At 51.3% G+C, this 16,228-nt stretch overlaps 1 protein-coding gene across 3 annotated transcripts in view; it reads left to right on the top strand.

Moving 5' to 3' along the window:
• ESRRB (estrogen related receptor beta) overlaps positions 1–16,228 on the top strand; it is a 169,543-nt gene that overhangs the window by 137,975 nt on the left and 15,340 nt on the right. For all 3 annotated transcript variants that reach the window (XM_047738659.1, XM_047738658.1, XM_047738660.1), the window contains 2 exons: positions 13,266–13,376; positions 13,831–13,992. In XM_047738659.1, the coding sequence (XP_047594615.1) occupies positions 13,266–13,376; positions 13,831–13,992 (273 nt within the window). The remainder of the gene's footprint in view (positions 1–13,265; positions 13,377–13,830; positions 13,993–16,228) is intronic.

The following is a 16,228-nucleotide window of genomic DNA, read 5'->3' as shown; positions in this document are numbered from 1 at the left end:
ACCCAGGCACCCCTCACTGGTTTCCTTTTGATCCTCAAGCATGACAGACTCTCTTCCCCTCCAGGAGCTTTGGGCTTTCCCCTGCCCGGAATGCTGTCCCGGTGGCTGGCTTCTCATCCTTGCACCCCAGACTGAGGTGCCATCTCACAAAGGCCTTTCTTCCCACTTCCCTTTGTTATCATTCCCTTTTGTTTACTTCCTGGTTGAAGTACTCCCGACTTGAAATTACTCATTTGTTTGTTTACATGCTCTTTACTGTGACTGCCTCTAATCCAATTGTAACTGATTTAAGGATTGATGAATTGCTTTGAAAATCTGCAAGTACTTACCCATAAAATTTTGTAGACAATTTTAGGAGCTTCACAGAAGCCTAACTAAGAGGTTCCTGAAGTCCGACTAAGACCTATGATTACAGGGTGCCTGGACAGCTCCGCTGGTTGGGCGACTGCCTTTGGCTCAGGTCATGATGCTGGAGACCCTGCTCAGTGGGGAGTCTCCTCTCTCTGACCCTCCCAGATCTCATGTGTGTGCACTCTCTCCCTCATTCTCTCTCTCTCTCTCTCTCAAACAAATAAATAAAATCTTAAAAAAAAAAAAAAGACCTATGATTACAGAACCAGAGTTTTAGAGATAGAAGGATCCTGAGAAGTAATTCAGGCTCCTGGGTGGTAAATTACCTTTTAGTTGACCTGTTACATGTTGAGTGGGGTTGGGGTGGCTGCTTAGATACATGATCTAAAGGCTTATGCACAATTGGGATCCGTAGGCCGGAGTGGTGAGCGATTAGCAATGTCTGCTACAGACTAGGAAATGGAAGGCAGTGGCACAGCTGACAGCTATTGGCCATGCCTGATGTGGTGAGTTTAATTTGCCCGAGGCCACACAGCCAGTAAATAACAGAGCTGAGTGGTAGCTAGTCTCCTTGGTTATGTGAGAAATCCTTTTAAGAAACCCATTCCAGGGAAGCCTGGGTGGCTCTGTTGGTTGGACGACTGCCTTCGGCTCAGGTCATGATCCCGGAGTCCAGGGATCAAGTCCCGCATCCGGCTCCCAGCTCCATGGGGAGTCTGCTTCTCCCTCTGACCTTCTCCTTGCTCATGCTCTCTCTCACTGTCTCTCTCTCAAATAAATAAATAAAATCTTATAAAGGAAAAAAAAAAAACCATTCCAACTCAGTGTGGTTAGCTTGGCCAGTAGCAAAGCTTGTAGTTTTTCCTCAAAGGGGAGAGAAAAGGAAGGGAAAGGAAGGGGAAACTGGGTTTAAATAGTTTTGCTCTGTTGGGTGCACAGTGTTGGAGCCGACTTGGCAGTTGGAAATGCAGGGACAGCCCAGGCTTGCTGAAATGCCCTTGGTCATATGATGGTCTGAGTGAGAAGGGTCCAGAGAAGAGAGCAGCTGATGGAAAATTTAATGGACAGGGGGCCAGGGGCTCATGATGCAGAACCATTGTATCCATCCAGGAGCCATTGGCACAAGCCCTGGGATATTAGATAGCATGTGGTTTCACTACAAGGCTCCCTTGACTTCTAGTGAATCAGGCATGAGACTCTTCACCATGAGGATATGGCACCAAGGTAAGAGGCAGCCCCAAATAGCCATCCTGTCCTAGGCAGCAAGGTGAGCTCACCTGTCAGCCAGAACCCCCTTCAGGACAGGTAGCTGAAGGAGGCTGGGCATGTGTAGGAGTGTAGATGAGGGCATTCTGCTGTGCTGGGACAGCGGTTAGCATGCCCCCATGACCCGCAGCCTCTGGGTACCCACATCACCTTCTCGGTGGTTTCCTCTTTCTAGAGATGAGTCAGCTATAATTTGGTAGAACTTACAGGCAGAGTCAGCCCCTAAGTCCCCAAAGAAGAACACTGGTCAGATAAAGTACTGAATAAAACAGGTCTAGCACAGAGCTCGCCAGACCTGGCAAGTTCTCAGAATTGCTGGAGGAACATTGAGAGATTATCTGTTCCTGGACATCACCCCAGACCTACTGACTCAGAACCTCAGAGGGGTTAAGTACTCTTGTCTGTATCTTTCAGAGGCTTTCCGTGGCTTCCCAATGATCCCACTGTCTGGTGATCTCAAGTTTAAAGCCAAGAAGATAGGACTTGGAGGTCAAGGTTCAGTTCCTCCCTCTGATATTTCCTGGCTGTGTGTCCCTGAGCAGGTTACCTGTCCTTTCTGGGCTTCAGTTTCACACGGGAATAATAACAGTCATGGAGTCTCCCTCCCTTAGAATTGTTAAGCAGAATTAATGAGATGTGGAAATCGCTTTCTAAACTGTGAAGCATGGTACCAACGTGAACCTGCTTGCGTCATTCATAAAGAAAGCAAGGACACTGAATGGAGTTGGGGGTAGGGCGGGAGGGGCGATTTGTGGGTCCGGTGATAAAAATGGTCCTGACCCTGAACATTTTGCAATGTCAGGAGAGATCCTGCCTGGCCTTAGATGCAGACAGCAGCTCTGCAGAGGAGACCCCGGGGAGGACATGGGCTCAGAGGCCTTTCCCTCTCCAGCCTGGTCCGAACATTTCCTTTGGGAAGAGAAATGTGACAGAAGCAGTGCGCCGGGGCCAGGCTCTGGGCCAGGTGCAGGGCCACGCTCCTCAGAGCTCTCGCAGGTTATTTTTAGCGCCTGGGCAGAAAAGAAAGAAACTTGAACTGCCCCCCGGCTACTGGGCTCCTGCACTCTTGGCTATTTATACTTCCGAAAGCCTGGGATCTTGTCCAGCTAAGGGAGGGAAAAATGAGAAGAAAGGAAGGAGGTGGAGGGAAGCAGGATTTATTTTACTTCCATTAAGAAAAAAGTCAGGAGGCTGATCTTATCAAGTCAGCAAGTGGACATCTGATGAGGATGAGGCAGCTGCCGCTTCTGGACATGGACAGAGCTGCAGGCGGCTGGAGAGGTCAGCAGATGGGCGCGGATGGGATCAAGAGGTTGGGGGAGCCTGGCACCTCCTCCCTCCAAGGATTTTCTTTTTTTTTTTTTTTTAAGATTTTATTTATTTATTTGACAGAGAGAAATCACAAGTAGGCAGAGAGGCAGGCAGAGAGAGAGGAGGAAGCAGGCTCCCTGCTGAGCAGAAAGCCCGATGTGGGGCTCGAACCCAGGACCTGGGATCATGACCTGAGCTGAAGGCAGCGGCTTAACCCACTGAGCCACCCAGGTGCCCCCCTCCAAGGATTTTCTGCCCGAGAGTGGTCCTGCAGCTACTGGAATGTTTCCTGTGCCCTGAGCTAGGACATGGGATTGGCCACTATGGGTAGAGGAGCACCAGCTTGGGGAGGAGCCTGGTGGGGTCTGTGGGCCATACAGCTACAGGCAGAGCCTCTGTCCTGGGTGGGATGGAGACAGCGCTGCACCCTGTGGGTGTATTCCAGAAAGAAGCCGGGTTGGAGCTGTGTGATCCTGGGCACAATACTCAACCTCTCTGAACCTTACTTCCTTAAGGTGTTTTTTTTTTTTTTTCCTGCTGTTGTTGTTTTGTTTTTAAATGTATCTGACTCAAGTAGTTATAACTAAGGGGGTGTGTTTCGCTCTCTTCCCAAGAAGGAGGCTGTCAGTTCCTTCTAGACCTTACCACCTTCCATAGGCAGGTGAAAGGAAAGCAGTGACTATTAAGCGCCTACTGTGTACCAAGCACTTGGCTACTTTCACACATTTTGTTGTTTAATTCCATGAACCTGAGAAAGATGAAGTATTTTTAACTGACAAAATACAGTAACAAAGTCTGCCATTTTGTACGATTCAGAGGTGCAAAGCACACGGACAATGATTCTAGTTCCCATTTTCATCGTCTCAGTCAGAAACCCTGTACTCAGGAAACAGTGACCCCCATTCTACCCACCCCACTTCCCCTGGTAACCTCCAGTCTGTCTTCTGTCGACTCTAGGTATTCTTACAAGTGGACTCACAACATCTCTCCTTTTGTGTCTGGCATCTTTGACTGAGCCTAATGTCTTCAAAGTTCGTCCATGTCGTAGCAGGTCAGAACAGTGTCTCTCTTTCTGGCTGGGTCGTAGTCCATTGAATGGATATACCATATTTTGTTCACCCAGTCATCTGCCAACAGACGGTTGGGTTGCTTCCACCTTTTTGACTCTCGTGAGTGTTATTGCCGTGAACACTGAGATCCTAGTGTCTGCTGGAATTCCCGATTTCAGTTCCTTTGGGGACGTACCTGGAATTCGTTGCCGTGCCATGTGATACGATGTGGATGACAGCCCTGTCACTGAGGAATTGCCAGGCTGCTTTCTGTAACAGCTGCATCATTTTACATTTCCGCTAGCAGCTAACAGTCCTGTTAATTAACCTTTTTATTTTTGAGATCAGTGAAGATTGACATGTAGTTGTAAGAAATACGTTACCGAGTTCCTCCCAGTGCTAGCGTCTTGCAGAACTGCAGGGCAGTACCATGGCCAGGATGCTGCTAGTGATATGGTCAAAATAGGCAACAGGGGGGCGCCTGGGTGGCTCAGCGGGTTAAAGCCTCTGCCTTCGGCTCAGGTCATGATCCCAGGGTCCTGGGATAGAGCCCCACATCAGGCTCTCTGCTCAGCAGGGAGCCTGCTTCCCTTCCTCTCTCTGCCTGCCTCTCTGCCTACCTGTGATCTCTGTCTGTCAAATAAATAAATAAAATCTTTAAAAAAAAATAGGCAACAGGATTTTTAATACTAATTATATGATTAACTGAGACTTACTGATCACTTACTAGTGTTCACAGTGTTACAAGTGGTTTACGTGTGCCAGCTCCTTCAGTCCTCAAAACGATCCTGCAAGGTACATAACTGTTATTTTACTATTTTTTTTAAACAGGTCTGAGACTTTTATTTTTTTTTTTCTCTAAGATTTTATTTATTTATTTGACAGAGATCACAAGTAGGCAGAGAGGCAGGCAGAGACAGAGGGGAAAGCAGGCTCCCCGCTGAGCAGAGAGCCTGATGCGGGGCTCGATCCTAGGATCCTGAGATCATGACCTGAGCCAAAGGCAGAGGCTTAAACCACTGAGCCACCAGGCGCCCCATAACGTTATTTTTGTACAGGTACCGCAGTCGAGGCACAGAGAGGTGAGGAAACTTGCTCAAGGTCACTGAGGTGCTAAGAGGTAGTCAGGGATTGCATCCTGACGCTAATGCTTCTCTCTTCTGCTTTGGAGGCACAGACCTCTCTGGGCGGTCCGCACAGTTTTCTACCCTCAAACATAGTCACCAAGCAAACCTCGCAAGCCACAGCCAGGGGGGCCCTGGGTCTTTGCTTTCCAGGCGTTGTGATGGAGCATCTTGGCATGGACTGGGCTACTCTTCCTGTTCTCGATGCCTTTCCCCTCTATTCCTCGCAAGGGTGACCAAGCACATCTCACCTTCCCACTGCCTTGGTCAGGGCTCTGGGAAGGAACAGATGTCTCCTCCTGGGGTCACCAGAGAGGATTTAAAGAAGGAACTATTTATAGAGGGGTGAGCGGGATGGAGGGAACCAGTTAGAAGTGGGGATGCACCCCAGGGCTAGCAGAAGTGAGGAGCCTTTAGCAACGCCAGCCTGAAGAGACCTGGTGGGAATTGCCCCAGCAAGCAGGTGAGAACTGTAGCTGTCCTCGGAGGTCAAAGTCCACTGCCTTCCTACCTCTGTGGTTTTGGCAAGTTCCTCACCCTCTCTTAACCTCAATTTCTCCATCTGTAGAATGGGCTAAGGGAATCTCCTTCCTAGGGTGTTGCAATCCCTAAGTAAAATAACATACGTACAATTCTTAGAGCAGAGGCCAGCACCAAGTGACAGCTGCTTAGTAGATGAGAACTTCTGCTTACGCTTGTGTCGTATCTGTATCTGCACCGGTATTATCTGTCGTAATCTTGTACAGGATTTAGAGGGGTTACCATGCTGGCCCAGGACAGCTCCCTATCCAGTCCTGGGTTCAGCTACAGGACTCAGTCTGCATAGGAACGTGGATCCCAGTGATCATCAGTCTTTCTGTATTCTTAGCAAATTTATGAATACTTAAATTTTGTCCTGTACATGTTCAGGGATTAACAGTGTTGAATAGTGGTTAAAACGAAGGCTATGTATTTATTAACTTAGAGATCTGTAACATTTTGCATGTTAAGTATTAATTTTTTTTAAGATTTATTTATTTATTTATTTGACAGAGAGAGAGAGAGAGAGCACAAGCAAGGGGAGCAGCAGGCAAAGGGAGAAGCACCCCAGTGAGCAGGGGGCCTGATGTAGAACTCGATCCCAGGACCCCAAGATCATGACCTGAGCTGAAGGCAGACGCTTTACGACTGAGCCACCCAGGCGTCCCTTATTAGTGCCTTTTTTTTTTTTTTTAATTGTATTTATTTATTTGACAGAGAGAGAAGCAGCCTCCCTGCTGGGCTCTCGGGGCTCAATCCCAGGACCCTGACACCATGATCTGAGCTGAAGGCAGAGGCTTAACTCACTGAACCACCCCAGGTGCCCCTTATTAGTGCTTTTTTAAATCCAGAAAGTATCAATGAGATGACACAATCTAATAATCCCAGACAGTAATTTTATTTTATTTTATTTTTTTTTAAAGATTTTATTTATTTATTTGAGAGAGAGACAGTGAGAGAGAGCATGAGCGAGGAGAAGGTCAGAGAGAGAAGCAGACTCCCCGTGGAGCTGGGATCCCAATGCGGGACTCGATCCCGGGACTCCAGGATCATGACCTGAGCCGAAGGCAGTCGTCCAACCAACTGAGCCACCCAGGCGTCCCAGACAGTAATTTTTTTTTTTTTTAAAGATTTTATTTATTTATTTGACAGAGAGAGATCACAAGTAGACGGAGAGGAAGGCAGAGAGAGAGAGAGAGGGAAGCAGGCTTCTCGCTGAGCAGAGAGCCCGATGCGGGACTCGATCCCAGGACCCTGAGATCATGACCTGAGCCGAAGGCAGCGGCCTAACCCACTGAGCCACCCAGGCGCCCCCCCAGACAGTAATTTTAAGTTAAGTAGTACTTTAATATGCCCTGAGCCTGCTTTCTAGATATTTTGCCAAAACTGTAAGGACAAACAGTAAGGCAACTCTCATTTCAAGTTCAAGATGCCTTCTCTTTCCCACCTCCCCCCCCACCCACTGGGTGTTTGTAAGACTTAAACATCCTAATTTAGAAAGTAATTGCCCATTTTATCAGTGAAAATTGCTTTCTGCTGCAAGTTACGGAGAACTTGACTGCTAGAGGCTTAGGCATCAATAAATGAGATTGATCTCCCCACCTGCCAAGGACTCTGGAGATGGGCGTTTGCTGGCATTTTACAGGCTTCTCAGTCATAGCATCAAGGACTCTCAGTCCTTTTTGTCTTTCTTTGGTGTGCTTTGGGGTCCTCGCTTGGCTTCCTCATGGTTGCAAGGTGGTTGCCGTAGCTCTGACCGTTGCCTTCCAGGTCAGGGGAGGAGAAAGGCAGAGTTGCACTGAACATGTCTGTCCCTTGTATCAGAAAAGCAAAACCATTCCCAGAAGGTCCCCCAGCATGGACTTCCCATTATAACCCATTGGCCAGAGCCAGGTTGTAGGACCAGCACTTGCTATCACAGCAACTGAGAAGGTAGGGAGGGACCAGGATTGGTAGGACTGGCTAGGACACAAACAAAATCCAGGTTCCCTTACCATGAAAGACACAGAATGGAAAGACAGTGGGGTATACATCTAATAATGTCTGCCAGACCCCACCACTAGAATTTGGTGATTTGTTTTTAAAGGATTGATGATGTAGCATCTTGTTGGAGCTCTCAGGATGGGAACAGTCTGTGCCCTTACCTTGTTTTCCTAAAATTGTGAGCAGCGTACGCTAGAAAATATAAAAACACATTGCCAGGTAGTAAGTATAAACATAGTTGACCAGTGTCTGTTTAGGCAGCGTGCAGAGGAATTCAGACCTCTGTCCACTGTCTCTGCTCCTTGAGATGCTGTTGGTGCTCAGTTCAGAGCAGACCACATCAATAAAGACAGATGTGTAGAAGGTGGGGAGGTGACTGGCCTGAAATACTATCCAGATAGAGAAAATAAAGAGTGCTTGGCTAAAGAAGGAGGGTACCGAAGGATGTTCAAATCCATAAAGGATTATCTTGTGAAAGGGGGTTGGTCTCATTGGTGGGATGGAGGGTAGAAAGTGATCTGGAGACAGACTTTAGCTCAGTACAGAGGAAGACCTTCCTGAGGAATGGGTTCGCCTAAGGGAGTAAATTTCTGGTTGCTGGGAAAAGGACCAACCCTGAGATTCTTTTGTTCCCTAAGTGTGAGGGCTGGTTTGAACTGGTGCATCATTCTACTCAGATGCTTGGCTGCCTCCCACGGGCTGGGTGCTGAGCTTGGGCGTCAAAGATGAAAGTCTTTGCCCAGGAGGTGCCCATAGTCCAGCAGGGGGATTAGCACAGTGTACTGTGAAGAGTTGTTGTTTTGACTGAAGTTGCCGTAATAGAGAGTAAGCGAAGGGAGCTCAAGAAGGGCATGGCCAGCTCCGCTCCAGGGAGTCTGGAAGGCTTCTCAGTAGAGCTGATACTTGAACTGGGCTTTCGAGGGTGAATCCAGATCTTCATTGGCCTTTGGGAACAGCGTGGGCTGGAAGGATACGGCTGTCAGGTGGGGGCGCAGCCTGTGGGAAGGGGGTCTCTGGGTTGGGAAACCCAGGCCTACACCTCAGGACTCCTCCACCCTAAATATGATGACCTCTTTACCCTTGGGACAGTATGGGGGGAGGAGAGCTCAGAAAGCAGAGCTGACGTGGGCTCTTTCCCTTAAGACCCTACTGAAGAGTGGATAGGAACAGAGGGAAACACGTGCAAGGTGGCGTGGCAAAGTCCCCATGAAGGCTGCCGAGCGTGGCGGCAGGAGGGACGGCCTCCCCTGGCCTACTGGAACCACTGCCAACTAACCAAGCATTTTCTCACTATGATGACCACAAAAGCCATATTCGGTGAGCAGAGTTGGTGTCACCATTGCCCCCTCCCCCATACCTGATGATGAGACAAACACTATGAGAGCCAACTGCGCCAAAGCCGTTTGAGCCATCAAGATGGGCGTGGGTCCTTGCCCGCTGGATCCCGTGGGCTGGAGCCCTTATGGGCTTGTGGCTGGGGTGAGACCTGGGAAAGCAGGCAGGAAGCCAGGAGGCAAGCCTGGCTCGCGTCAGGCCTCAGTTTGGGCAAAATCAAACCCAGTAGGCTACTTTTCTTAAGAAAACAGAATAAGCTGATAATTGACGTGTGTATTGATTGGAGCCATTGACATTCCTGCCATGAAGATCTGAAGGAGAAAATGTAGATGGAAGATGACACAGGCTGGGTCCTGGGGGGTGGTACCCTGGTGTAGCCAAGAGTTGGTGGGTCCTGGCTCCTTTATTGGGCAGATCCCTCAACCATCCCCCGAGCCTCAGTGGTTCTTAATCATAAAATGGGGATAATTGTGCCAGCTTCATATGCTATAGATGAAAAAGGGCAACACATAGCAAAAGTCCTCCATAAATTAGGCTGTTTACATGATTGTTCTTTTTTTAATACTATTTTTTTTATTTATTTGAGAGAGAGAGCTTGAGCAGAGGGAGGAGCAGGGGGAAAGGGAGAAGCAGGCTCCCTGCTGAGCAAGGAGCTGTGTGGGACTCCATCCCAGGTCCCTGGGATCATGACCTGAGCTGAAGGCAGACGCTTAACCGACTGAGGCACCCAGGCGCCTCCTCGTGATTCTTCTTACTCTGACTTACCAGAGACATGTACACAGTGTCGGGGAGGAGTAGTAATAATAATGGAGATGATGTCAGTAACAGCTCTGACTTTCTCAACATCTGCTGGGCATTGGGCACCATGACAGACCCTGGAATGGGACAGAGAGCAGCCCACTGGGTAGGGGCTCCTGGTCGGGAGGGGAAGCCAGGGTGCTGTGCTATTGGAGCCCTGGAAGAAGCACCCGGCACTCCTGGGGGTCGGGGGAAGGAGGCCCATCGGTTCCTGTATGCACCGAGACTTCTTAAACACCCGCTAAAGGCTGGGTCCTGTGTCCGGACCGAGAACATTCCAGATCGAGGTAGTGACTGAAGTGGCAAGTGCCAGCCTTGCCAAGGGACGCCTCCCTCGTTCTTTGTTTTGTCGAGCAGTTCCCACTCCTGCTGACAGCCGCGGGATGGAAGGGAGAACCAGGAGAGAAAGTCAAAGTGGGGAAGGGGCTCCTCCTGGACTCCAGGCAGACCCTGCTGCGTAGTAGGTGCGCAGGAAAAGGGCGTCCTCATTGTCCTCTGTGAACGAAGCTCGGCATTTTTGCTTTTCATCTCACCAGCTTTCTAAGAAAAAGCAAAGCTTGGTAGAGGGTTTGGCTCTCAGTGTCATAGGCAGGGGTGAGCCGCTCTGAGGCTGGATCACAGGAGGGGGTCAGGAGAACAGGGACCTTTGCCCCCAAAACCTTCAAGGGAGGAGCCATCCTTCCTACGTTTCTGTGCCTGCTCCTTCTGCCCTGAGCAGCCGGGAGGGGTGGAGGGTGGGAGCCAAAGTCCTCCCAGCACACATGGGTGTTAGGTCCTGCACGGGATGGGTCTCCGCTGTCCCCTTCAAGGTCCAAGGCACGGCTGGTCGCTCGGATGCTTCCCAGACTCACCCGCCTCCATGCCCAGAGTCACCTTGTGAGCATGCTGACTCGGATTCGTGGGGGGCAGCCTGAGTTGTTTGCATTTCAGACTCGCTCCCAGGTGAGGCCTGGCCGGGACCACCCCAGAGAAGGAGGGCAGCAGCCAGTGTCCCACCTGCGTCCATGCAGCCCTCTGTCATGCACATGCTGACCCAAGTGCTACCTCGTGAGCACCGCTTGGCCAGGGGCTTTCTCTGGGCACCTCTGTGAATGCCCCAAGGCCCTCATCTGCTGTAGAGGTCCCTGGGGCGTGTCCTACCCTGTCTCCCAGGGTCCCCAGTGAGGCCAAGCCTCCGTGGCTGACACCCGGAGACCCCTGCTCAGGAACCCACTGGTTACTGGCTGTCTTCCTGAGTTCACCTTCTGGATAAACTCTCCTCGCCTTAGGGTCTGGAGAACCCAGGTGCAGGTGTGGTCGGTTGCAGTCCATTCTGCCCCTCAATGCAAAAGGGGAGTTCACTGGAAGCTTCTCCAGAGGCTCCAAGAGCACACTAAGAGGCCAGCAAGGGCCAGGGGAAGCCCAGGCACAGGAGATGTGGTGGCAGGGAGCGTGTGGCCTGGGGCTGCCCTGACCACGTGCCATTCAATCAAAGCCTCCCGTGGACTGGGCCTATATGTCCCAGGGCCATGCTTCGACCTCCAGACGGGTACTAGCCGGAGGACCTGCCGCACTTGGATATCCAGAGTCGGGGGTGGGCACAGGCCTCCTCCGAGATGACACACCACAGGGGAATTATCTTCCCACAGGGAGCAGGGGTGGGATGCCGGGTCAACTCTCTCCCCTCGAAAAAGTTCACTGCAGCCATGTCCAGCATCGAATACAGGAGCACCTGTCTGTAGTAAAAGGGACACCTGCTGATGGAAATGCGGAGCAGTGACTGGCCAAAGACACCGTCCCCTTGGGCGGTCTGGTTTGGTGCTTCTGGGGGAGGAGGTGGTCTGAGCCCTCAACCCGAGGCACTCGTCACCTCAAGTTCCTTTAGGGCAGTTAGCAGTTGAAGGGCTGGTCCCTGCATTCAGAAAACAAAGTGATTTTACTTCCAGTGGCTCTTGTGGCTCTAGGGGACTTCTCTCTGGTCCCAGGGACTGAAATGGACTAGCTGTGCATTCTAAGAAACAGCCAGAAAATCACCCCTGGCATGAATGGGATCCAAATCCTCAACCTATTCAGTTACCGTCCCTTTCTCCTGCCTCTGCCCGAGAAGGGCCTGAGCGGACAGGACGAGCAGCCGCCCCCGCCACCCTGGGAGGACAGGCAGGAGGAGGTGCTGGGGAAAGTTCCAGACGGGGCCCTGGATGAAGATGCACTGCTGGGCCTCTGTGAGGGCGATGCTGTTGACCTTTGGGAGAGGAAAAGGGGTTGATCTGGGCCTGTCAGCTCGGAGGCTGAGGAGACCACCCCGCTGTCCTCCCCTCAGGACTCCGGCTCTGTCTGACTTACTATGTGTTTTATTTATTTATTTAGTTAGTTAGTTATTTAAAAAAGATTTTATTTATTCATTTGACACAGAGAGAGACAGCGAGAGAGGAAACACAAGCAGGGGGAGTGGGAGAGGGAGAAGCAGGCTCCCTGCTGAGCAGAGAGCCGGATGCGGGCTCGATCCCAGGATCTCCGGATTGTGACCTGAGCCCAAGGCAGACGCTTAATGACTGAGCCACCCAGGTGCCCCTTATTACGTGTTTTAGTCAAGGCCTGTTTCATGGGAAGGAAACAGGAGCCCGCCGCTCTGCTAGTTTGTTGGGTCCCATCCATTTTCTAGGCCAGGCCGCGTAGATTGGTGGAGGTCCTGTCCACCCTGTGGGCTGGTAGGGGTATCAGATGGTACCAGCACGTCTCTCTAGACAGCGGGAGCTGAGGGGTAGGGTGGGTTTCTGGAAGGCCCTAGAGACCTGGAGAAATAGCGGATCTCTCTGAGAGAGTCCTCTCTCCTGGGGAGGGATGCTTTTTGCACTTGCTGCTGGGAGACTCGGCGGTGTTCGCTCACTAGCTGCAGGCAGGACCCTCACCTGCATCCCCGTCCAGGAGCGTCTGGCCCAGGGCTGCCCACACCCCTGCTTCTGAGGGTACTCCCGCTGCCCTGACCAGTCCTCACCCTCCCTGTGTTCTAGAAGAGACCGTAGAATGTCATCCTGCAGTCTCGGAAGGTGGGATCCAGAAACTGCCATTGGTCATGAACCCCTATCCAGATGCCGTGTATGTGAAAAGTTTGAAAATTCTTGTTTAAAAAAAAAAAAAAATTCTTGTTTTCATATTTGAGGTACTTGCTAGAGGCCAAGATTCCTTTCCTCTCTTGCAAACCAACTCCGCATTCCCTAGGTTCCCAGCAGATCTGCAATAAGGAGTCTCCCTTCCCCGACACCTAGAGGAGCATTTCTGTTGTGTTTCCCTCTAGAGACAGAAAGGCTCGAGAGCTGAAGGTTGCTCAGGATAGGGTTCAGGAGGATGCAGAACCGGAGGCGGGGCCGGGCCCAGGGGCTGTTGGTATTAGAGAGTTGAGTGAGGATTGCCTGACTCTGGCCTGAGGCCGGCCCCAGGGCAGCTGGAAAGGCATCGAGTCCGGGGGTACAAAGCCAGAGTTGAAATTCAGAGCTAGTGCTAAGTCCCCTGATGTTGGAAAACCTAATACCTTTTCCCCTTCTTTCCCCAGGTGTGCGCCTTGACCGAGTGCGTGGAGGCCGTCAGAAATACAAACGGCGGCTGGACTCTGAGAGCAGCCCGTACCTGAGCTTACAGATTTCCCCGCCTGCTAAAAAGCCATGTGAGTGCCAGGGTCACCCGTGCCCCTTCTGCCCACATCATGCCTGGAACATCTGGCATCCTTTGGGGCAATGCCACCTTCCCACGGCTGGGTCTGGGACAGTGAGCATCTGGGGGAGGTGGCCTCAGTGCCTGGCTTGGTGCCTTCATTCACAAGGCTTTTCCGTGTGGGATTTATGGAATATGGCTCCAAGCGAAGCTTGATCCTACGAAGGCCTGGGCCAGCATCCAGAATACTGCCCTCACCTCCCACTCAGAGCCAGGTCCTCTCAAGAGAATTCACCAGCAGCTTCCCTTGGATATTTGACAGGAACCCAAATCACCATGGCCAACAAGTTTGCGGAGTCAGAGAGGGAAGGGAGGTGACCTTCTGGGACTCCCCAGATCCCGAATTTTCTTCCCGAGTACCTTCCTCTTTTCCCCAACATTTACATTCCTCCTCTGGTCATTGGCAGTGACCAAGATTGTCTCCTACCTGCTGGTGGCCGAGCCTGACAAGCTGTATGCCATGCCTCCCCCTGGCATGCCCGAGGGCGACATCAAGGCCCTGACCACTCTCTGTGACCTGGCTGACAGGGAGCTCGTGGTCATCATCGGCTGGGCCAAGCACATCCCAGGTGAGTCCCGTGGGGCCAGGAACACTCAGCCACCGTCCCCACAGCCGTGGTCCTGATGCATGGGAGCCTGGGAGCCTGGAAGCCATCTTTTCTTCTGGGCTCCTTTTCTCTCCTTGTGGGATTGGAGGTGAGCAGATGTGGGAAGGTGCAGTAATGTTCTTGAACATTCTTGGTACTCTTCAGAACCAGTTACCATCCTAGAGGGGTGACAATTGCATCCACGATAGGTTAAGATCCAGAGAGCAAATTTTTTTGAATCCTTGAAGGCCAAGGAAGGGTTTCCTTGCAGACCTTACTGGAAATGCGCGAGGAAACAATGCGGGCGAGGATTGAGGCTCTTTCTTCCTTTAGAGACAGGTGGACTGGTGTGGTTAAAAACACGGGCTGGGATTCGGGTTCTGGGTCTGTAACTTACGAGCTGTGTCTCCCTGAGCGGGTCCCCTGCGCCCTCTGTGAATAGGGAATGCCAACAGTGTTTCCTCCGTGGGCTTGGATGAGGATGAACTGTGAGCATGAGTGATGTGCGGACACGCTAGTGTTCATCGCGGACTCACTGTTGCTGTGTGCCTGATGGGGAGGGAGGCCTCTCTCCTAAGCGTGGAGAGTATGTGTGAACAGGCTTCGCATGATACTGACTTCATTCGCTGTATGTGGCCCAAACCTGTCTTTCAGCTTCCTCCTGGATAAATGGTGGAAAATGATCCTTAGTTTTGTTTTTGTAGACACCGATACCCACATACGTTGCATTACACACATGTTGGGCAGTTTGCAAAGGCTGTGCAGTGAATCCCTTGTTCGGTTCTAACAGCTTGTCTCGTGTGTTCTGGGGACATCCTGTGTTCCACCGTGGACTTGGAGTTTTACTAGCTCTGTGACACGGGGCAGTTTATCTTCCTGTCTGTAGATCCTTCTCGTGTTTGTCACCAGCTCTGAGAAATGGATACAGTGCGCATGGTGATGTAGCAAAGGTGTCCTAGACTTCGCATGCCAAAGCCCACAGTGGATGGGAGTGAGTCAGAATGTCCTTGTGTAAGAGGCGTGCTCAGCCTTTAGGAAGGAGGTTTCCTGTGCCGACCAGGCCTCAGGAGGTGATGCTGGTGTCACTTAGCTGGCAGGAAGCGTAGGATTTCTTCCATGGGGACTCCCTAGTGGCCCCTGGTGTTCTGACTCCGGGTGGGCTCCCAGGGGATCTGAGCTGGAGCGCCCTTACTAAGGAGCTCAGTCTCTTGGGATGACACACTCAGTGGCTTTGAATCTGGCCTGTGCTGATTCAGCACAGATGTGGGGTCAAGCCACTGCTTAAGACACCTCAGCCTGGATTGCTCCACTAACCCAGGGCCAAATCTGGTACAGCTCCCTCTCCCCCTCCCTGTGCTGTCCCCGGTCCACATGCTCAGTCCTCTGCTGTGTCCCGGCAATGGCTCAGGAGTGGCTCCTGGTGGCACCGCCAGGTCACTGCTGCTTCTCCTGCCACCAGTGCCCTCAACACCTCTGAGGGCAGGCATAGAACCAGGAGGCACGGTCTCCCTTGCACCCCTCTTCTTCCACATCTTCCTGCCCCCCCCAACTCCATCTCCCGCTGGTGCCCACCAAGAGGGCAGTGGGCGGAGCAGGGTGGTTGTTGGGGCACAGACTTCGGGTTCAGACCGACTTGAGCTTTAGTGTCCTTGCCTGTGACTCAGGAATCAGAACAGAGGGTATAGCACAAGTGGCAGGACCGTGACCGGGTCATTGTCTTTGCTAATAGTATGAAAAGCCTCCTTTCCCATCTCCATTTTTCCTTGTCCAAAGCTGAATTCTTTTTTTTTTTTTTTTTTTAAGATTTTATTTATTTATTTGACAGACAGAGATCACAGGCAGGCAGAGAGGCAGGCAGAGAGAGGAAGGGAAGCAGGCTCCCCGCTAAGCAGAGAGCCCAATGCGGGGCTCGATCCCAGGACCCTGGGATCATGACCTGAGCCGAAGGCAGAGGCTTTAACCCACTGAGCCACCCAGGCGCCCCAAAGCTGAATTCTTCTTGATTAAAAAATAAAATAAACATAGGGGCTCATTTGTCTGTCTGAAACACTAATTTGCCTATTTTGCATAAATTTGCATGCTGAATTATTTGGGCCTGACCTTCTAGTGTTTAAGGTAAAATTAATTAAGAGTCTCCTGCTGCCACATGTAAACCTCCTATTAGGGGCGATGACATATCAAGTGCCTGATATATTTAAACTAATCGACTTATTTCCGT

This window comes from Lutra lutra, chromosome 7 (assembly GCF_902655055.1).
Source record: "Lutra lutra chromosome 7, mLutLut1.2, whole genome shotgun sequence".
Taxonomy (NCBI): domain Eukaryota; kingdom Metazoa; phylum Chordata; class Mammalia; order Carnivora; family Mustelidae; genus Lutra; species Lutra lutra.
Note: the sequence above shows the minus strand (reverse complement) of the source record. Positions and strands in the feature narration are given on the sequence as shown.